General features: G+C 42.9%; 1 protein-coding gene across 2 annotated transcripts in view; it reads left to right on the top strand.

Annotated features, from left to right (window-relative positions):
* Positions 1 to 17,295, top strand: part of C2CD3 (C2 domain containing 3 centriole elongation regulator) — a 104,869-nt gene that overhangs the window by 52,586 nt on the left and 34,988 nt on the right. For both annotated transcript variants that reach the window (XM_058663570.1, XM_058663571.1), the window contains exons 21-24: positions 2,603 to 2,871; positions 3,370 to 3,459; positions 4,616 to 5,218; positions 8,184 to 8,522. In XM_058663570.1, the coding sequence (XP_058519553.1) occupies positions 2,603 to 2,871; positions 3,370 to 3,459; positions 4,616 to 5,218; positions 8,184 to 8,522 (1,301 nt within the window). The remainder of the gene's footprint in view (positions 1 to 2,602; positions 2,872 to 3,369; positions 3,460 to 4,615; positions 5,219 to 8,183; positions 8,523 to 17,295) is intronic.

Below are 17,295 nucleotides of genomic sequence, written 5' to 3'. Positions count from 1 at the left end.
ACTTTTTCACCAAAATTAACTTATCTTTTATATTTGTATTTGAATATTAGAGAAACAGAGACAGAGATCTCTCATCTACTGGTTCACTCCCCCCAAATATCCACAACATCCAAGGCTGGACGAGGCCACAGTGGAGAGCTGGGAAATCAATCCAGATATCCCATGCAACTTAAAGGGATCCAACTTCTTAGCCCATTGCCTGTCACCTCCCAAAGTGCACATTAACAAGAAGCTAGAATTGGAAGCAGTGCCAAGACTCAAACCAAGACAATGGAACATGGGAATTCACACTATTTTAACCACAAGGCCAAATGTCCACCCTCTAAACGTATCTTAATTCCATTTTCCATTAATTTCTGGGAGTAAAAACATACATAATACGCGAAGTATGGACATACATTAATAAAGAGCATTTAGATTACTTTCCCTTATAACAAAAAAAAATTGCATTGCTTATTGTATATGCTTTAAACAAAAGGAATCTGAGATATGAAAGAAGTTAAAATAGATTGTCTAGGGTCAAATGGCAAATAAATTTTGGAGCCAGGATTCTAATATAAATCTGTATGACTCCAAGTTGCTATCCTCTGTAGTTGCATACTAAGCAGTGGAGAAGATTAACAAGAAGGAACCCCTAAGTCAGCTTTAGGGATATGAAGAAATGCTTCAAAACATAATTCCTCTTTGCCTAAAGGTTAATGCAATCCCCTTGGGAAATTTGAGGTCAAGAGGTTTGTTTCATACTATACCTACACACATAAGACTGAACTTGATGAGTGTCAATTGAAGATTAGTAGATTTTGTGGCAGGCATCCTGATGTAGTAGGTTAAGCCTCCACTTGTTAACACTGACATCCCATATCAGAATGCTGGTTTGAGTCCTAGATACTCTACTTCCAATCTAGCTTTGTGCAGTACCCTGGAAAGCAGCAAACATTGCCCAATTTCTTTGGCCCCTAATGTCCCTGTGCAAAGCCAGGATGGAGGGTCTGACTCAAAAGTCACTATTTTGGGCCCGGCGGTGTGGCCTAGCGGCTAAAGTCCTCACCTTGAAAGCCCCAGGATCCCATATGGGCGCCGGTTCTAATCCCGGCAGCTCCACTTCCCATCCAGCTCCCTGCTTGTGGCCTGGGAAAACAGTCGAGGACAGCCCAATGCATTGGGATCCTGTACCCGCGTGGGAGACCCGGAAGAGGTTCCAGGTTCCCGGCTTCGGATTGGCGCGCACTGGCCCGTTGCGGTGCACTTGGGGAATGAATCATCGGACAGAAGATCTTCCTCTCTGTCTCTCCTCCTCTGTGTATATCTGGCTGTAATAAAATGAATAAATCTTTTTAAAAAAAAAAGTCACTATTTTGGCCATCGGGGGAGTGAATCAGTGGATGGAAGATCTATATCTCTGTTTCTTGCCCTTCATACCTCCTTCTCTTTTTCTGTCTGTCTCTCTTCCTCTCCCACCCTCTCCCTCCCCTTCTGTCTTTCAAATAAATCTTTAATAATAAGGGTATATAGATGTTATCTATACATGATGAAACATTGCTACCCAAAAGAGAAAAGTAGCCCCTGAATCTGGGAACTAATCAGATATTCGTAGTGACACTTCAGCATTATCCTGTTAAGCATGAACAATTTCACTGGTATCAGATAAGGCCACACCGTGACCAAAAGGAAATGAGACAAAAACAAGACTGCTTTATAAGCCCAAAACTAAACAAACATTGGACAAACCACAAAAATACACAATGTCTCCCTATCCAGGCTAAAATGGGTAACTGCTACTGTTCTGCCAATTACTATTTTATTTTATCTTTTAATATTTACTTATTTATTATTAGAAAGTTAGATTTACAGAGAAAAGGTGAGACAGAAAGATCTTCCATCCACTGGTTCACTCCCCTATCAGACACAATACTTGAAGCTAAGCTGATCTGAAGCAAGGAGGTTTTTCTGAGTCTCCCATGAGGGTGCAGTGTCCCAAAGTTTTGGGACATCCTCCACTGCTTTCCCAGGCCACAAGCAGGAAGCTAGAAGGGAAGTGGAGCTGCCGGGATGCAAACTGACATCCATATGGATCCCAGTACATATAGGCAAGGACTTTAGCCTCTAGGCTACTGTGCCAGGTCCCAATTGCTATTTTAATATTGCTTCTACATAAAACCCATAAAAACCAGTCCAGAGTAAAGGTGACTCATTTAAGACATCCCAAAGATGAGCTAACACAAATCCTATGCTGTATGTTCTTTCTGATACCCTCTTATTGTTTGATATAGAATCCTCTTGGTATATACTTCCTTCATTGTAATGAGCTACATACCCAACTTGTTCAACTACAGTTAGTAGAGACAGTGGCAGTACAGAGGATTGTACTCACAGTGCTACTGTGATTAGTAGATGCATGTTATCTTTTGTGACCTCATACACATACACTGTGATACCCAGATAACTAAGAAAGCCCACTATGCCACAGCCCAAAGGCTAGATAGAAAGCATGTGGTCTTTAGGATCTTGGTGGTCTCATGAAAGTAGTGGGAATATTTCCAAAGCAATGAAGCTAATTTTGGATACCATGATCCCTTCTCATTCCCACCGCTCTTCCCTCTAGGGTTTTGGCTGAACAGGAACCTGCTCTGCAGTTTAGTGCCTCTGTTGGAGTCAATGCCTCAGTCACCACTCATGTCTCCTTCCTGCCCAAGGGAGAACAGCGCCGAAGCCGCCCCGTGGCCTGTTCCTTTTGCCCTGAGTTCTCCCACCACCTGGAGTTTCCATGTAACTTGGTAACTCAGCACTGTAGTGGAGAGACCTGTTTTCTGGCAGAACTATTGGAGTTTGCAGAAATCACTTTTTCTATCTATCATGAAAATACCAAATCAGGTAAGCAGCAAGTGACTCATCACAATCAAAATTAAAAGAAGCATCATGTTTGATGGTTTAGCCCTTTGTGGGGGATCCAGGCTGAAGTGTTTAGAGGTAAGGAGTTATAGTCTGTGTGACAGACTGCTGAGGGATATAGCAAAAAGATTAAAATATGTATGAAGTGCTGTGTGAAAGAGAATGTAGGCATAATGTAAGAGAGAAAGTGTGTTGGAATATTAATGGATGAATCTACATGAAAGATGTATAGAAATGTATTGTGGTGTTCATGCACTTTTTCTATATGTATGACATTTTTTCAAAAGAAATTCTTTAATTTTATGAAGTGATTTTTGGGAGTACTCCAAACTTTGTTTAAAGTGTGAGCAAGATAATCCATGCATCTTTCAGCACTGAGATTGGATGAGTGTAAGTGAGAGGCTATATTGAAATACTGTGAACACAGCCTCTTAGTCAGTGGATAACCATATAATTTTTCTTCTCTACTTGGTTTATCAGTCAGGGATATAACAAGTATCCACTCATGCAAAGAGTATCTGCTTGGAGTTGTAAAGATTCCAACCAAAGAGCTGCTGATCAAGAGATCTGGTAAGGATCCCAGCTTAACGCTTTCTAGTACAACTCTTTCCCTACAGGAAGAGATCATCCTGTCTGAGTGCCTTGCAAGTGAGAGAAAAGGAAACAGAACCCCTTTAACACACAGTTCTGCCATCTGCTACATAACCTAACAGCTGTCTAAAAAGCATTAATAAATTTGTCCAGCTCTTCTGGGCATTTAGGGAGTGAACCAGCAGATAAGAAGTTTTTCTCTCTTTCGAATAAATATATAAATATTTAAAAATAATAATACACTATGGGCCTGGTGCAGTAGCCTAGTGGCTAAATCTCACCTTGCATGTGTAGGGATACCATATGAGCACCAGTTGTATCCCAACTGTTCCACTTCCCATCCAGCTTCCTGCTTGTGGCCTGGGAAAGCAGTAGAGGACGGCCCAAAGCCTTGGAATCCTGTATTTTGCATGGGAGAACCAATGGAAGCCCTGGCTGCTGACTTTAGATCAACTCGGTTCCATCAGTTGCGGCCAGTTGGGGAATGAACCTGCAAATAGAAGATCTTTCTCTCTGTCTCTCCTCTCTCTAAATCTGAGTTTCCAATAAAAATAAATGTGTTTTTAAAAAAATAATACACAGAACGCACTAGGAGAATAGCTATTGTTATTTTGAAATCTAGCACCTGTTCCTTAGTGTGTATTCACCAATGCCTGTTCCATGGTGGAAGACCTGGGAATAGACTTCAGATCTTTTGACTTTTTATCTCATGCCTTTTCCATTGTGCTCATAGTGCCGCGATGACACTGCCCATCTTTTACAGCACTTCTCTTCAGACTCTTCCTAACCCATTGTCCCATTTGACAGTCGTAACAATGTCTGGTAGACAATATCAGCATTAGTTTTCCCATTCCTGGAGTAAGAAAAATGAAGCTGAGACAAATTAATGGCTTAACCAGAATAAACCAGTAGTTTAGAGCTGAGCCGACTAGATCACACGGGGCTTCTGCCTTCCTAACCTTTGTGCTTCCCATCTCGCCTCCTTGTATCTCAGTGGCTGGATGAAAACTCCCTCACACTGTGAGTGTTTTCTCTCCTCTTTGGGACCAGCATGCTGAAGACTGTGGGGTAGAGAGTGGGTAAGTTTTCTCACTTTTGAGATAATAACTAACAAAATCTCTTTTACTTCCCAAAGGGATCACAGGATGGTATCCTGTCATTTTACCGGAAGACAGAGGCCTGCCTCATGGCTTGGAACTCATGCAAACGATTGTGGGGGGTTTGGAGATTTCCATTTCCTTCACCCATCCTGGAGATAGAGAACGAGTGTTAGAAGCTGCTGAACTATTGGGCTGGAGCTTTGAGAATAGCCTGAAGGATCTTGTCCAGATGGATGAAGAGGAGCCAGCCACTGTCACCATCTCCACTCCACGGCTGTGGCTACCCATCCATTGTGTGCTGCTTGCTGGTCACAATCATATTCACAAGAACACCTATTGCTACCTTCGCTATAAACTCTACGACCTTGAAGCTTTTTGGACTCCCCTCAAGAAGCCCAAAGAATCTGCCAACAAAAAGCAGGTCATGGTGACTTTCAAGGCATCCAAAAGAGCCGAAGTCAGTAGGGGTCCCTCACTGCTTTGGTATTTTAGGGAGGAGAGGCTGGAGATCCAAGTCTGGCGAGCTTATGGCAGTGATAACATGGAGAGGCCACACAAGACTGACAGCTGGATTGGGTCAGCCTACGTGGACCTGGCCAGACTCGGGGAGAGGTCAGCAAGGACACTCACTGTCAGCGGTAAGTTAGAAGCCAGGCTGAGCTCTCGCCCTAGGTCAGGCATGATGCAAAGCACCCCGTCAGACAGTTCTTGATTTGATCCTTCCAGCATTCCTCAGTGTGAGGCTCATTTTACAGTCATGGAAACAGACGCTCAGAGAAGTTGAATAACCCAAAAGTAGTAAGCACTCTTTCATTGCATGCTGAGAGGTTAATAACTTAATAGTGTCTCTTTTAAGAAGAAATTACAAAAACAAGAGACCGCTGGCTGCTTCCCTTGCTAGAGCCCTTGGGTAGAGCCACCATAGATGGAAGTTTGAGGCTAGTGTGCATCCAAATTTATCAGATTTATGCACCTACTGTACTGCGCAGAATATTGCAAACCTTCAGTTAATTCATGTAAAATCTGAGCAAGTGAATTTAGGAGACTACATTTAATCACATGTAAATGAACCATGTATGATCATTTCAAATGCTAATTTATTAATTATAGTAAAAAGCTTACCTGCTAAGGATCATGAGGTAATAAACTGGTTCACAAGGCAGAAAGGAAGGAAAGGAACATCTTAAAAGGGGGATTATGCTATACTTTCAAACATTTGTTTAGCACTTGACACATATGCATGGCTCTGAGAATTCAAAGATGAAGAAGTAGTAGTCCCAGCCTAAGTGAGGGTTTATAATCTGATAGGAAAACACATAATGAATAGTTACACTGAAGCAGAAATCCATGAAAAGGGCCTTCTAAGCAGTGCTGGGGAGCACAGGATGCACCTCTGCTTCAAGGATATCTCAGTAGAAGCAATATTTGACTTGAGTTCCCAAGGATTTAGCATTAAGGGCCCAGTAGCGTGGCCTACCGGCTAAAGTCCTCGCCTTGAACGCACCGGGATCCCATAAGGGCGCTGGTTCTAATCCCGGCAGCTCCGCTTCCCATCCAGCCTCCCTGCTTGTGGCCTGGGAAAACAGTCGAGGACAGCCCAAAGCTTTGGGACCCTGCACCTGTGTGGGAGACCTGGAAGAGGTTCCAGGTTCCCGGCTTCAGATCGGTGCAGCACCGGCCGTTGCGGCTCACTTGGGGAGTGAATCATCGGACGGAAGATCCTCCTCTCTGTATATCTGACTTTGTAATAAAAATGAATAAATCTTTTAAAAGAAAGGATTTAGTATTAAGGAAAGGGGGAGAGAAAGATAAAGAGGGACACAATACAGAAGAAATCGAAGGCATGAAGCAATTTGCTACATGTTAGGCACCGTAGGCAGTTTGGAAATGACTGGATGCTAATATACTTAGGCTGAGCAGTGATAGGAGATGAAGCTAAACAGATGGACAGGAAGACTGCTCTGTTAAAGGTCTTCTGAGCAGATGATTTAGGACAGGTTTCTGAGAGCTATGGAATACTGTAATAATGGGTTCTGAAGAGAAGTGTAACATGGCTTTGCATCTTAGATAACTAAATCTAGCAACTGCAGTGCAGAGGTAGCAAGAGCAGATTCTTCACAGTCATGATGGTTTTCCAGCCTTACATTCCTATCAGGGTAGTTACGTCCCACACAACACAGTTGAGAAAACAGCCATAATCCTGTTTTATCCCCCTTAACGTAATTGCTCTAACCCAATTAATTGTTGGTGAACAAATAGCCCTGACTGAAAATGTGAGTGACTATCCCAAATCTTCTGGTTGTCTCAGCCCCAGCAGGTATAAATGTGGCTCTGCAGATGCTCTGTACCCTGTTTTTTGCTGGGCTGCACTAACCTGAAGGCTCTTCTGAGACTACAGAGGAAGTCTCTGAAGTGAGCCAACCTCCATTGAACTAATGTTCATAAAGATAGACTTTTAACCCATTCTATTAAAGAAGATAGCTTTAAGACACTGAATTAAAGAGTCAGAATTCAAGAACAAAAACTTGCTTTCTTCAGTGATACCAGAAGTGTTATTTATCTTTACCAATAGTCTGTGACACTCATACTTCTCCACATCCCACCAGTCTTAGCTTTTGACCCTTTTGTTCCATTTTGTGTGTCTGTTGAACGGGACAGTCAACCCATCCAGCCATACATTCATATATTGGTAAGCTTCTGAGCTTTCCTAAGGATTGCACTTAAGGATTGCATTTAAGTACCTGCTCCTATAATGACTGGCTCCTACCTCCTCCTCATGATAATCATAATAATTTATACATTGCATCAAGAAGAAAAGTTTTCTAAAAATAGAAAAAGGCCAGAAAGGTTCCATTGTATTGCCATCTGTGAATCATTAACTCCTCCCAAATTGAAATGAGTCTGGCAAAGCCACCTTTGAGATTCAGAGGGAATTATTGTTTTCTGCTTCATAAATAAAATTTTAATATACAGCATGCCAGTAAAGTTTACATCCCTGGGTTTAAACCTGCCACTTGCTGGAAGAGTGATCTTGGCAAGTTCCTTAACTCCTCTGAGGCACTGGCACATAAAAAAAGATTCCATATTATTTCCCTTCCTCTTTCTTCTTGCCTCCTGCTACCTCTTCCTACTTTCTTTCCAGAAGACCTTCAGGGTGCCTGTTAGGATATACATTAGTTGGTAAGATAAGACCAAGTTCAGAATCAGGACACCATTGAGATGAAGAGAAAGTCTATAAACAGTAGCCCATAAGGCTTGCGAAAGGGAAGACATGCCACTTCTAAGTTTGTCAAATCTTGGGTTTAACTTAATCAGTTTTTTCCTAGCACATGAGTTGCTTCTAAAACAGCTCTTCCAGGTAATATTTTGACCTAGCCTGCAAATCAGAGCTCTCTTTACTTCCCATATGAGAGGTGGCAGAGCAGGGTAACATTTCTCACATTGCATACCAGCTTCACAGTTTCATTTGTAGATTGGTGTACTGGAGCTTCAATACCTGTAAGGGGGGAAAACACAAGCGCCCTGGGGGAGTATTTTCTCCAGAAGTCAGGAGGATTCCTGGCTCCTGCTTTCCTGGACTTACTCTCCTCCTCCTTCTTGCAGGTGTGTACCCTCTGTTTGGACGAAATGCGTCCAACCTCTTGGGAGCTGCCTTGCGAGTTCATGTGGTGCTCTCCCCCGTGTCCCCAAACCCGGAGCCTACCCATGAGCTGGACTCCATGGACTGCAGCAGCCACAGTGAGTCTGAGCAGCTGCCCGAAAGGAATGAGGAGATCCCGCTCACTCCATCTTATGGACAGCCAAAGTCTCCTGCCTCCACCCGCATCCCCGGAAACAGCACCACCGCTGAAGGCAGCCTACCCCAGGAGGGCCATTCCGAGCTGGATGGAACTTTTGCAGTCAGTATCCTGGTAGAAAGAGCAATGCACTTGAGTTTAAAAGGTATGCTCTGCTTGCTTATCATATGTCTGACCCCCCAGGGAATGGTCCTGTCTTCATAAATCTTTCAGGTCATGGCAGGATTTCAAGAAGTATTAATCATATTAATCAACAACTATACCTCTCAAGCCTAAAGGTTTTATAACTTGAGAGCCATTCTGCGAATTGTGAATATGGGTATATTAGGTTATAATAATAGTGCTGCATGTTATCAACAATGGAAAGCACAGATATTTTCATCTTGTATTTATTTCAGGATATCCTGTAACATATATACCTATCATTTCTTTGAAATTACAGAAATGTGTTACCTATATTTATATCTTAGTTGTGTTGTTCTAAGATTTATTTGTTTGTTTATTTGTTTGAAAGGCAGAGTGACAAGAGGGGGAATACAGAAGAAGAGGTTGAGATTAATCCATTAGTTCACTCTCCAGATTCCCGCAGCAGCCAAGGCTGGGCCATACTGAAACCAGGGGGCCAGTTTCCCATGAGAGTGGTAGGGACCTTAAGTGCTTGGGCCATCATCCTATTCCTTCCCGGGTGCATTAGCAGGAAGCTGAATCAGAGGTACCAAGACTGAACCTGTACTCTGATATGGAATACAGGCATACCAAGCAATGGCATAATGCACAGTACCACAATACCCCAATGCCTACCCACCATCTTGGCAATAAAGCGCGACTATTTCTATATCACAAAATGTTCATAATTGTATTCAGTATAACTGAATTTCTTTGGAATTCTATGTATTTTACATTGCACTATTAAAAGAGGCCCATAGAACTTGCCAGGCTGCCAGAGGACACAGAAAGCTGTCCTGCTTGTATTCAGCCTGTGATCTGCTCAAAAATTTTTGCTTGCCATCACATTTCTTTTGCCTGGCACATTCCACCTCCTGTCTTTAAGACTTGGCTCAAGCATCTTTCTTCACCAGAGGGCCTCCCTAACATAAAGATTCCCTCCTGGTACTTTTACTCCCTTCCTATGATAGTATCTGTCACACAGGAGTGACATTTATTCCATGGTTTTATTCTCCACCAGACATGAGCCATTCATGAGCTAAAACCTTACCTCATTTCTTTATCCATTACACTTTCATTCATTAGCAACAAAACTTAATGTAGTGTTTGTTATTTCCAAACACTGTTCTTGGTGCTGGGAAAAAAAACAGTGAACAAATCAAAAGAGAAAAAGAACAACAAAACTAAAATTGTGCCCTTGTGGATTACATTCTAGGTGAAATGTATTCATGCTGATATTAACAGCCATTAAGGGCTCGAGAGTGTGTGTGTGAAACTTTGAGCAAGTTCTTGTTTCTCTTTGCACCTTGCATTTCTCATCTGTGGCTGGCTGTGGTGAATTCTTTGGAGATGTGTTCTGGCACTGAGAGTCAGACACCCATAGTCTTGTGAGCCTGCAGCTTGACCTCCCCTGTTGACTCCTGTCCTCTTTGTACTGACTGCTCTCAAACTCAGCCATGTTTCCTAACTGTTTTGAAGCTGAAATACCTCATGTTCAGAGTAACTGTCCCTTTCCCCAGTCCTACCGCCAAAAGCTGTTCCTCCCAGGATTGTAAGTGTAAAAACCCGTGAGGCTCCATTTCATCTCTTAACTTTGGTGTATCAGAAACTTTGAATATTTTATCTCAGGACATAATCTTCTCCAAGTACAGTCTTGTATTTCTAGAGATACTGAGATTCCATCCATGAGTCATTAAATTGGAAAACAATTTTTTGCCACCCTGTCAGAGCAACCAATCTTGGCACATCTGACATGTAAAAGCCAATTTTTTTGGCAAAAGTTTCTTTTTGTGGAAGTAGTAGTATTGAAAATAAAATATATAAAAATTTTATATTCGCCCAACAAGCCATTGAACTTATCTGGACAATAAGATGCTGGACTCTATGCTTGGTATATGCTTGCAATGAAAGAATCTCAACTGAACTTGAACTGTGGTTATGCAACAAGGTGGAGGAATCCACCATGGGGGGAGGGTTAGGGGGAAAGTGGGGGGGGGGAATCCCAGTACCTATAAAACTGTGTCACATAATACAATGTAATTAATAAAAAAAATTTATATTCTATTTAGTGGGAAGTACTCATGCAGACAGCAAACTATATATATATATATATATATATATATATATATATATATATAATCTTTTTTTTTTTTTAAAGATTTTATTGTTATTGAAAGCCGGATATACAGAGAGGAGGAGAGACAAAGAGGAAGATCTTCCATCCGATGTTTCACTCCCCAAGTGAGCCGCAACGGGTCGGTGCGTGCCAATCCGATGCCGGGACCAGGAACCTCTTCCAGGTCTCCCACGCGGGTGCAGGGTCCCAAAGCTTTGGGCCGTCCTCGACTGCTTTCCCAGGCCACAAGCAGGGAGCTGGACGGGAAGTGGAGCTGCCGGGATTAGAACCTGCGCCCATATGGGATCCCGGTGCGTTCAAGGCGAGGACTTTAGCCGCTAGGCCACGCCGCCGGGCCCAAATAAAAATCTTTTTAAAAAAATATTTATTTTTATTGAAAAGACAAATGTACAGAGTGAAGGAGAGACAGAGAGGAAAATTTTCCATTTGCTAGTTTATTCACCAAATGACCACAACAGCTGGAGCCAAGCCAAACTGAAGCCAGGAACCAGAGCCTCTTCTAGGTCTCCAGCAATGAGTTGAATGGGAAGTGGAGCATCCAGGACACAATCCAGTGCCCATATGAGGTGCTGGCACTGTAAGGCAAAGGATTTGTCAGTTGAGCTATTGTGCCAGCCCCAGGATCAGAATTTGCTTCTAAATTTTCTATTAAACAAAGCACATTTCTTTAGTATGGCTTGTATCTCCTCTACACCAAATTCTGTTCCAGTTTTTGTGATTATCTCATTTTGTCCTTTCTGTAGATGGGATTATAGATTGCATAGATTACAACACATAATGCTTTTCCACATAAAAAATGGGATCCCACAAACATGAAGTGACCAGAATTAACAGTTAATAAACCTTGCAAAGCTAGAATGTAAATCCAGCTATATCTGGATTGAAAACCATGCTCTTCCCTCCGTACCATCCTGACTATGGTACAAGAAGTTAAATTCTGTTTTTGCCAGTCAAGCTCAGAGTGGGTGTGCATTGAACATATAGTTCCTGTGTGGGAGTGATAGCACATTCAGTAAGGAGTAAATCTAGGCCAGGCCAGATCCAAATGACATAATAGTTTATGTCTTTCAAGAGACTAAGAAGAAGCTCCTGGCTCCTGACTTCAGATCAGTTTATCTCCCACCATAGCAACCACTTGGGAAATGAACCAGAAGATGGAAAATCTTTGTATCTCCTCCTCTTTATGTCTGCCTTCCCAAGGGAAAAAAATGAATCTTTAGAAAAAATCGATTTATTTCTTTGAAAAGCAAAGTGATAGGGGAGAGAGACAGAGAGGGAGATGGTCAGGGGAAGGAGTCTTCCATCTGCTGATTCTGTCTCCAAATGGCTATGATAGATGTCTGGGCCACACCTGTACCAAGAGCCAGGAACTCCTTCCTGGATTTCCGCATGGTAGCAGGGAAGCAAGTATTTAGGCCATCTTCCAGAATGGGGAATTTAATAAAACAGGGTACAGCATGGGTATTCGGAGCCATTAACAAATTAAATGACTTTGTGCAAATACAGCTGCGGCATCATTTTCTCTGATATTCTCTTGGAATGTTTTTGTCACTCCTCCATTGTCACCTTAACTTTATTTGTTCAGGCCTCAGAACTTGGATTAATCTCACAGCCTTCCCAGTGGTTACTGCCTCCAGCCAGTGTTCTCCTCCAAAATATTTTTTGTTCTGCCACGGAGACTGTATGACTGGTTAGCAAATCCAACCCTGTCTCTCTACTGTTCAAAATACTTTGTTGATTTCATATGACTTGCAGGCTTGTTAACAGCAGGCAAGGTGCTGCCCATCTGGCCTAACATGTCTGTCCTGCTGTTGGAGTTCAGTGAATCCGAGCGAGACTCCGAGGCGAGTGAGATGATCTCAATTTCTAGTCCAAGGGGCAATCTCTTGCCATAAGCAAGAAGCACCCTAAACGAAATAATTGTGGGGTTTTTATAATAAGAGAATCAAAAGCTACGTGACAGTGAGCAAGTACGTGATTAGGAACTAACAGGGACACAAAACAGAAAGCATGCGATAGGAATTTACAGTGTATAGGTTGGGGGTCCTGATCATATCACTTCAATGCAGACAGTAATAAAACAGCATGCCTCGAAGGTAGCTGTCTTTCCCGTGAATCCAAAAATTCCAAGATTCTCCCTATCTGCTGTCTGCCTCCTGGTCTTCAGGAAACAGGAGCTTTGCTTGTAACAGCATGCAGGTGTTTCTTCAGGGATTCCAGACTTCCAGGAGTACAGTCACCTTTACAATTAACCCTTTCACCTGCCTCATTTATCACCAGTTGTTACAGTCTACAGCTCCTTTTGTGGCAGTGCCCGATTTTGTTCTGACCACCAAGCCTTTGACTAGGCCATTTCCTATATCTCGACTACCTTCTCTCTTATTCAGCAAACTTGCTGCTCCTCAGAGTAGACTAAAGTGATGTGAACACATTGAAGCCTTTAGAAATGAGTAAAAACCCTTCTTCAAAAGTTTTCCCCTATCACCAGCACCCTCTTGCAGGCTTGCCTCCTTCATGTTACTGTACTAAAAAGATCTGCTCCCTGGACTCTGTTTCAGGCTGGTTGCTCCATGGAGACAGCTTGTGGGCTGTTTATTTCTGTATCCCAGCACATGCTGCTTACAATGCAGCTAAGCAGACACCGTGTCCTCCTATCACGTGAACACTGAGCGATAACCACCACTCACATCTCTGACAGACTGGTGTTCCAAACTGGCAAATCACTGGCTCTTTGGCCTCTTTTTGTATAGCCAGGTGAAGGAAGCCATCAGGATGGATGTGTGTCTTACAAAGGGCTCTGTTATATCCTGATATTCACCCATGCAGTAGTGAGCAAGTCCCTGCAGTCTTTCCTCATAAACCTTTATGTGTTAGTCGGGCAGTGGGTGGAGCCTTGGGAATACAGACCTGCCTATCATCTCTGAAATGTGCCTTCCAAATAAAGACATAAAGAGTTCTGGTGCTGGCATTGTGTTGTATCAGGTTAAACTACCATCTGTGACACTAACATCTCTTGTGGATACTGGTTCAAGACCGAGCTCCACTTCCAACCCAACTCCCTATTAATGTACCTGGGAAAGCTGCAGAGGATGGTCCAAGTGCCATGTGGGAGACCTGGCACAGCTCCAGGCTCTAGTCTGGCACAGGCATTGCAGCCATCTGGAGAGTGAACCAGTGGATTGAAGATTGTGTTTTCCTCTCTGTGTCTCCCCCTCTCTCTGTAACTCTACCTTCGAAATAAATAAAAAATAAGTCTTTAAAATTACAGAGAGTTCTGGAATGGACTCAGAAAACTGGGTTCTGGCCTTAGTTGAGCCATTAACTTGATTTGGACATTGAGCAAGCCCATTTATTTCCCTTTTCCTCAACTGTAAGATGTGATGCTCATGCAAAGTCATCTCTAAGTGTCTCTTCAGCTGTCCTGAGAAGAAGCCAAGAGCAGCACACACCACCCTGTGAGTCAGCTACAACTTCTAAAGCTTTTTGCAAAAAAAAAAAAAAGTAGATGTTTCATTGGTGTCCACGGTGGCTTTCCGTAATCCTGCCTTCAACAATGTTTGCAGTGTGTCCATCCCTGTGGTGTTTTGGAAGTCTTCCAGGAGGAAGGAAATATAAAACTTCTTGTAGAAGGTTCACAAACCACCCTGAGGTAGAAACTGTCCGCACCAAGGCTTAAATCTGAAGCAGCTTTAAAATGCTGTGGTCTTCACTGTCGTTCTGGTTCTGAAAATAAAACAGCCTCTTGGATATTTTCATTAGAAAAAGTTCTGGGGTGGGCCCAGCGTGGTAACCTAGCGGCTAAAGTCCTTACCTTAAACATGCTGGGATCCCATACGGGCACCGCTTCCCATCCCCTTGCTTGTGGCCTGGGAAAGCAGTAGAGGACGGCCCAAAGCCTTGGGTTCCTATGCCCACATGGGAGGTCCAGAGGAGCCTTCTGGCTCCTGGGTTCAGACTGGCCTTTGCAGCTGCTTGGGGAGTGAATCAACGGACGGAAGATCTTGATCTCTGGCTCCTCTGTGTATCTGACTTTCCAATAAAAATAAATCTTTAAAAAAAGAGAGAAAGAAAAAAATTTGGAGGGGAGCCATCCTTTAAGAATCGCCTTCAGGGCTGGGCTGTGGCATAGTAGGTGAAAGCTGTCATTTGCAGTGCCAGTGTCTCACATGGCACGGTTCTAGTCCTGGATGTTCCACTTCCAATCCAGCTCCCTGCTTGTGCACCTGGAAAAACAGTAAAGGACAGCCCAAGTTGTTGGGCCCCTATACTTCCATGGGACATCCAAATGTAGCTTCTGGCTATGGCCTGGCCCAGAACTAGGTATTCAGCCACCTGGAGAGTGAACCAGCAGATGATGAATCTCTTTCTCCCTCTCTGTCTGTTTCTGTTTCTCCCTCTTCCTCTGTAATGCTTTCAGATAAATGAATCTTTTTTAAAAATCAGCTTCAGGGCCCGGTGGCGTGGCCTAGTGGCTAAAGTCCTCGCCTTGAAAGCCCCGGGATCCCATATGGGCGCCGGTTCTAATCCCGGCAGCTCCACTTCCCATCCAGCTCCCTGCTTGTGGCCTGGGAAAGCAGTCGAGGACGGCTCAAAGCCTTGGGACCCTGCACCCATGTGGGAGACCCGGAAGAGGTTCCTGGTTCCTGGCTTTGAATCAGCGCAGCACCGGTCGTTGCGGCTCACTTGGGGAGTGAATCATCGGTCGGAAGATCTTCCTCTCTGTCTCTCCTCCTCTCTGTATATCTGACTTTGTAATAAAATAAATAAATCTTAAAAAAAAAAAAATCAGCTTCAGTATCCCTAAGATTTGTGCACTTACTTAATCCACAGAGGTGACTATCCGTATTTTATAAATAGGCAACTGAGGAAGAGAGAGATAAAGAGATTTGAAGTAATATAGTTAATTATGTGAGAATGAGCATCATCACCTTCTTACTGTGCTTTTTAACCCACCCAGGCAGGGAGAGTTAGGGGCCCTTCTGGCTTCCAGTACCCCTCTGTACTTAACTATTTCCCTTGGGTCAAAAACCAAATATCACTCTTTTGGTGCTTATGGGATGCACAGGAGATGTCAGTTAGTTTTAGCTTATCAGAACTGGATTAAATTTTTATTTAAAGCACAAAATTAGGCATTGCTTGAGGGAAAGTTTTCTTCCAAGTTGGTGGGGCGGGGGGGTCTTTTCTTAGCACATGGAGTTACTTAGAACTAGTACAGTGGAAAAACCCCTGAGTAAGAGTCCAGATTGTTCCAAATGCCAGTCAACCATGTGTGCAAAAAGCAAGCCACTCTTAGCTCCCTTGGTTGCCTTATTTGTAAAGCAAGGATCAAGAGGCCTGTTTATGCGGTTTTCAGAGATGTTATCAGTCCAAGCTTAATTTGTGGGGGAAAAAAAGCCATGAAATGTTACCCAAATGTGAGAAATTGTTTTCATCTCATTGAAACAATTATGCCATTCTTGATGCATAAAACTACTTTCCGTATATATGGAAATAAATAAATACATATATAACCTAGAAAATTGAGTGAAAACACAAAATTGATAAAATTGATTCAACTGGTCTTTTTAACTGCTCTGAGTGTTGAGTCCCAACTCTGTTGGAGATATGATGCTTTCTTCTGGCCTAGTTCCTAAAGTGTTTCAGACCATGACCTTTTCCAGAAATGTAAACAAGCCCAGAAGCCAGGGAGAGCCGGGGAAACCTGATAGACCTGCTTTGCCAAGCCCATTTCTTAACCACCTGCTGTTAGAATAAAAGAAACATTTCTATTCAAGATTGAATAGGAAGCAATTTTCATAAAAAATAAAAAGGAAGGCTGAGTAGTATTGGTACACATATTGAATTATAATTTGATGGTGAGAAGTATCTTAAGAGCATGTGTTTCAAATGAGAAAACTGATGCTCAGAGGAGAGCCAGAATGAAATGGCATGCTCAATGTGTCACACTAAATCAGTGACCTTGGATAAACAATTGGTCCTTTCTGGCTGGTGTCTCTTAGAACTGCCATGACCAGCTGTTGCTGTCCTCTGCCAGTGTACCCTGCAAGCAGGCAAGGCAAGAGGCAGAGTCTAGCCTAGAGTCCACTCCCCTAGCCCTTCCATTGACTTTGTTTCCAACTCCTTGTGCTTTGGGGTCTCTGTTGGAGCTATTCCCTGTAGCTATAAGGTTTTCCAAGAACTGTGTTTCCAAGGCCCAGTTCATAAATATTCCCCAGCAAGAAACCACTTCTCCCCCTTCCTTGCAAATTTGTGGGATGATGGAAAATGCTGGATTGAGAGACAAAAGATAGGACAACTACAGAGGCCTGGGCTTAGCAGTGTGCACATGTCATACATTGTGCATGAGCTTAGGTCAGGATTATCTAGGACACAGCTTCTCCAACTGTGAAATGGGACATGCTATACTTATACCTACTGAGATGTTGTAATGATTAGAAATCGATACTAACAGCAGGTAACAAAATTTGATTTACTATGTGCCAGATGCTGTTCTAAGAACTTCACAAATATTAACTCATTCAATCCTTGTAAGAATCCTGTGAGGTAGATAGCTATCATTACATTGTTCCTATACCACAGAGTGAAAAATATGGGGTTGCTGATAAATTAAATTAAT

Source organism: Ochotona princeps, chromosome 4 (assembly GCF_030435755.1).
Source record: "Ochotona princeps isolate mOchPri1 chromosome 4, mOchPri1.hap1, whole genome shotgun sequence".
Taxonomy (NCBI): domain Eukaryota; kingdom Metazoa; phylum Chordata; class Mammalia; order Lagomorpha; family Ochotonidae; genus Ochotona; species Ochotona princeps.
Note: the sequence above shows the minus strand (reverse complement) of the source record. Positions and strands in the feature narration are given on the sequence as shown.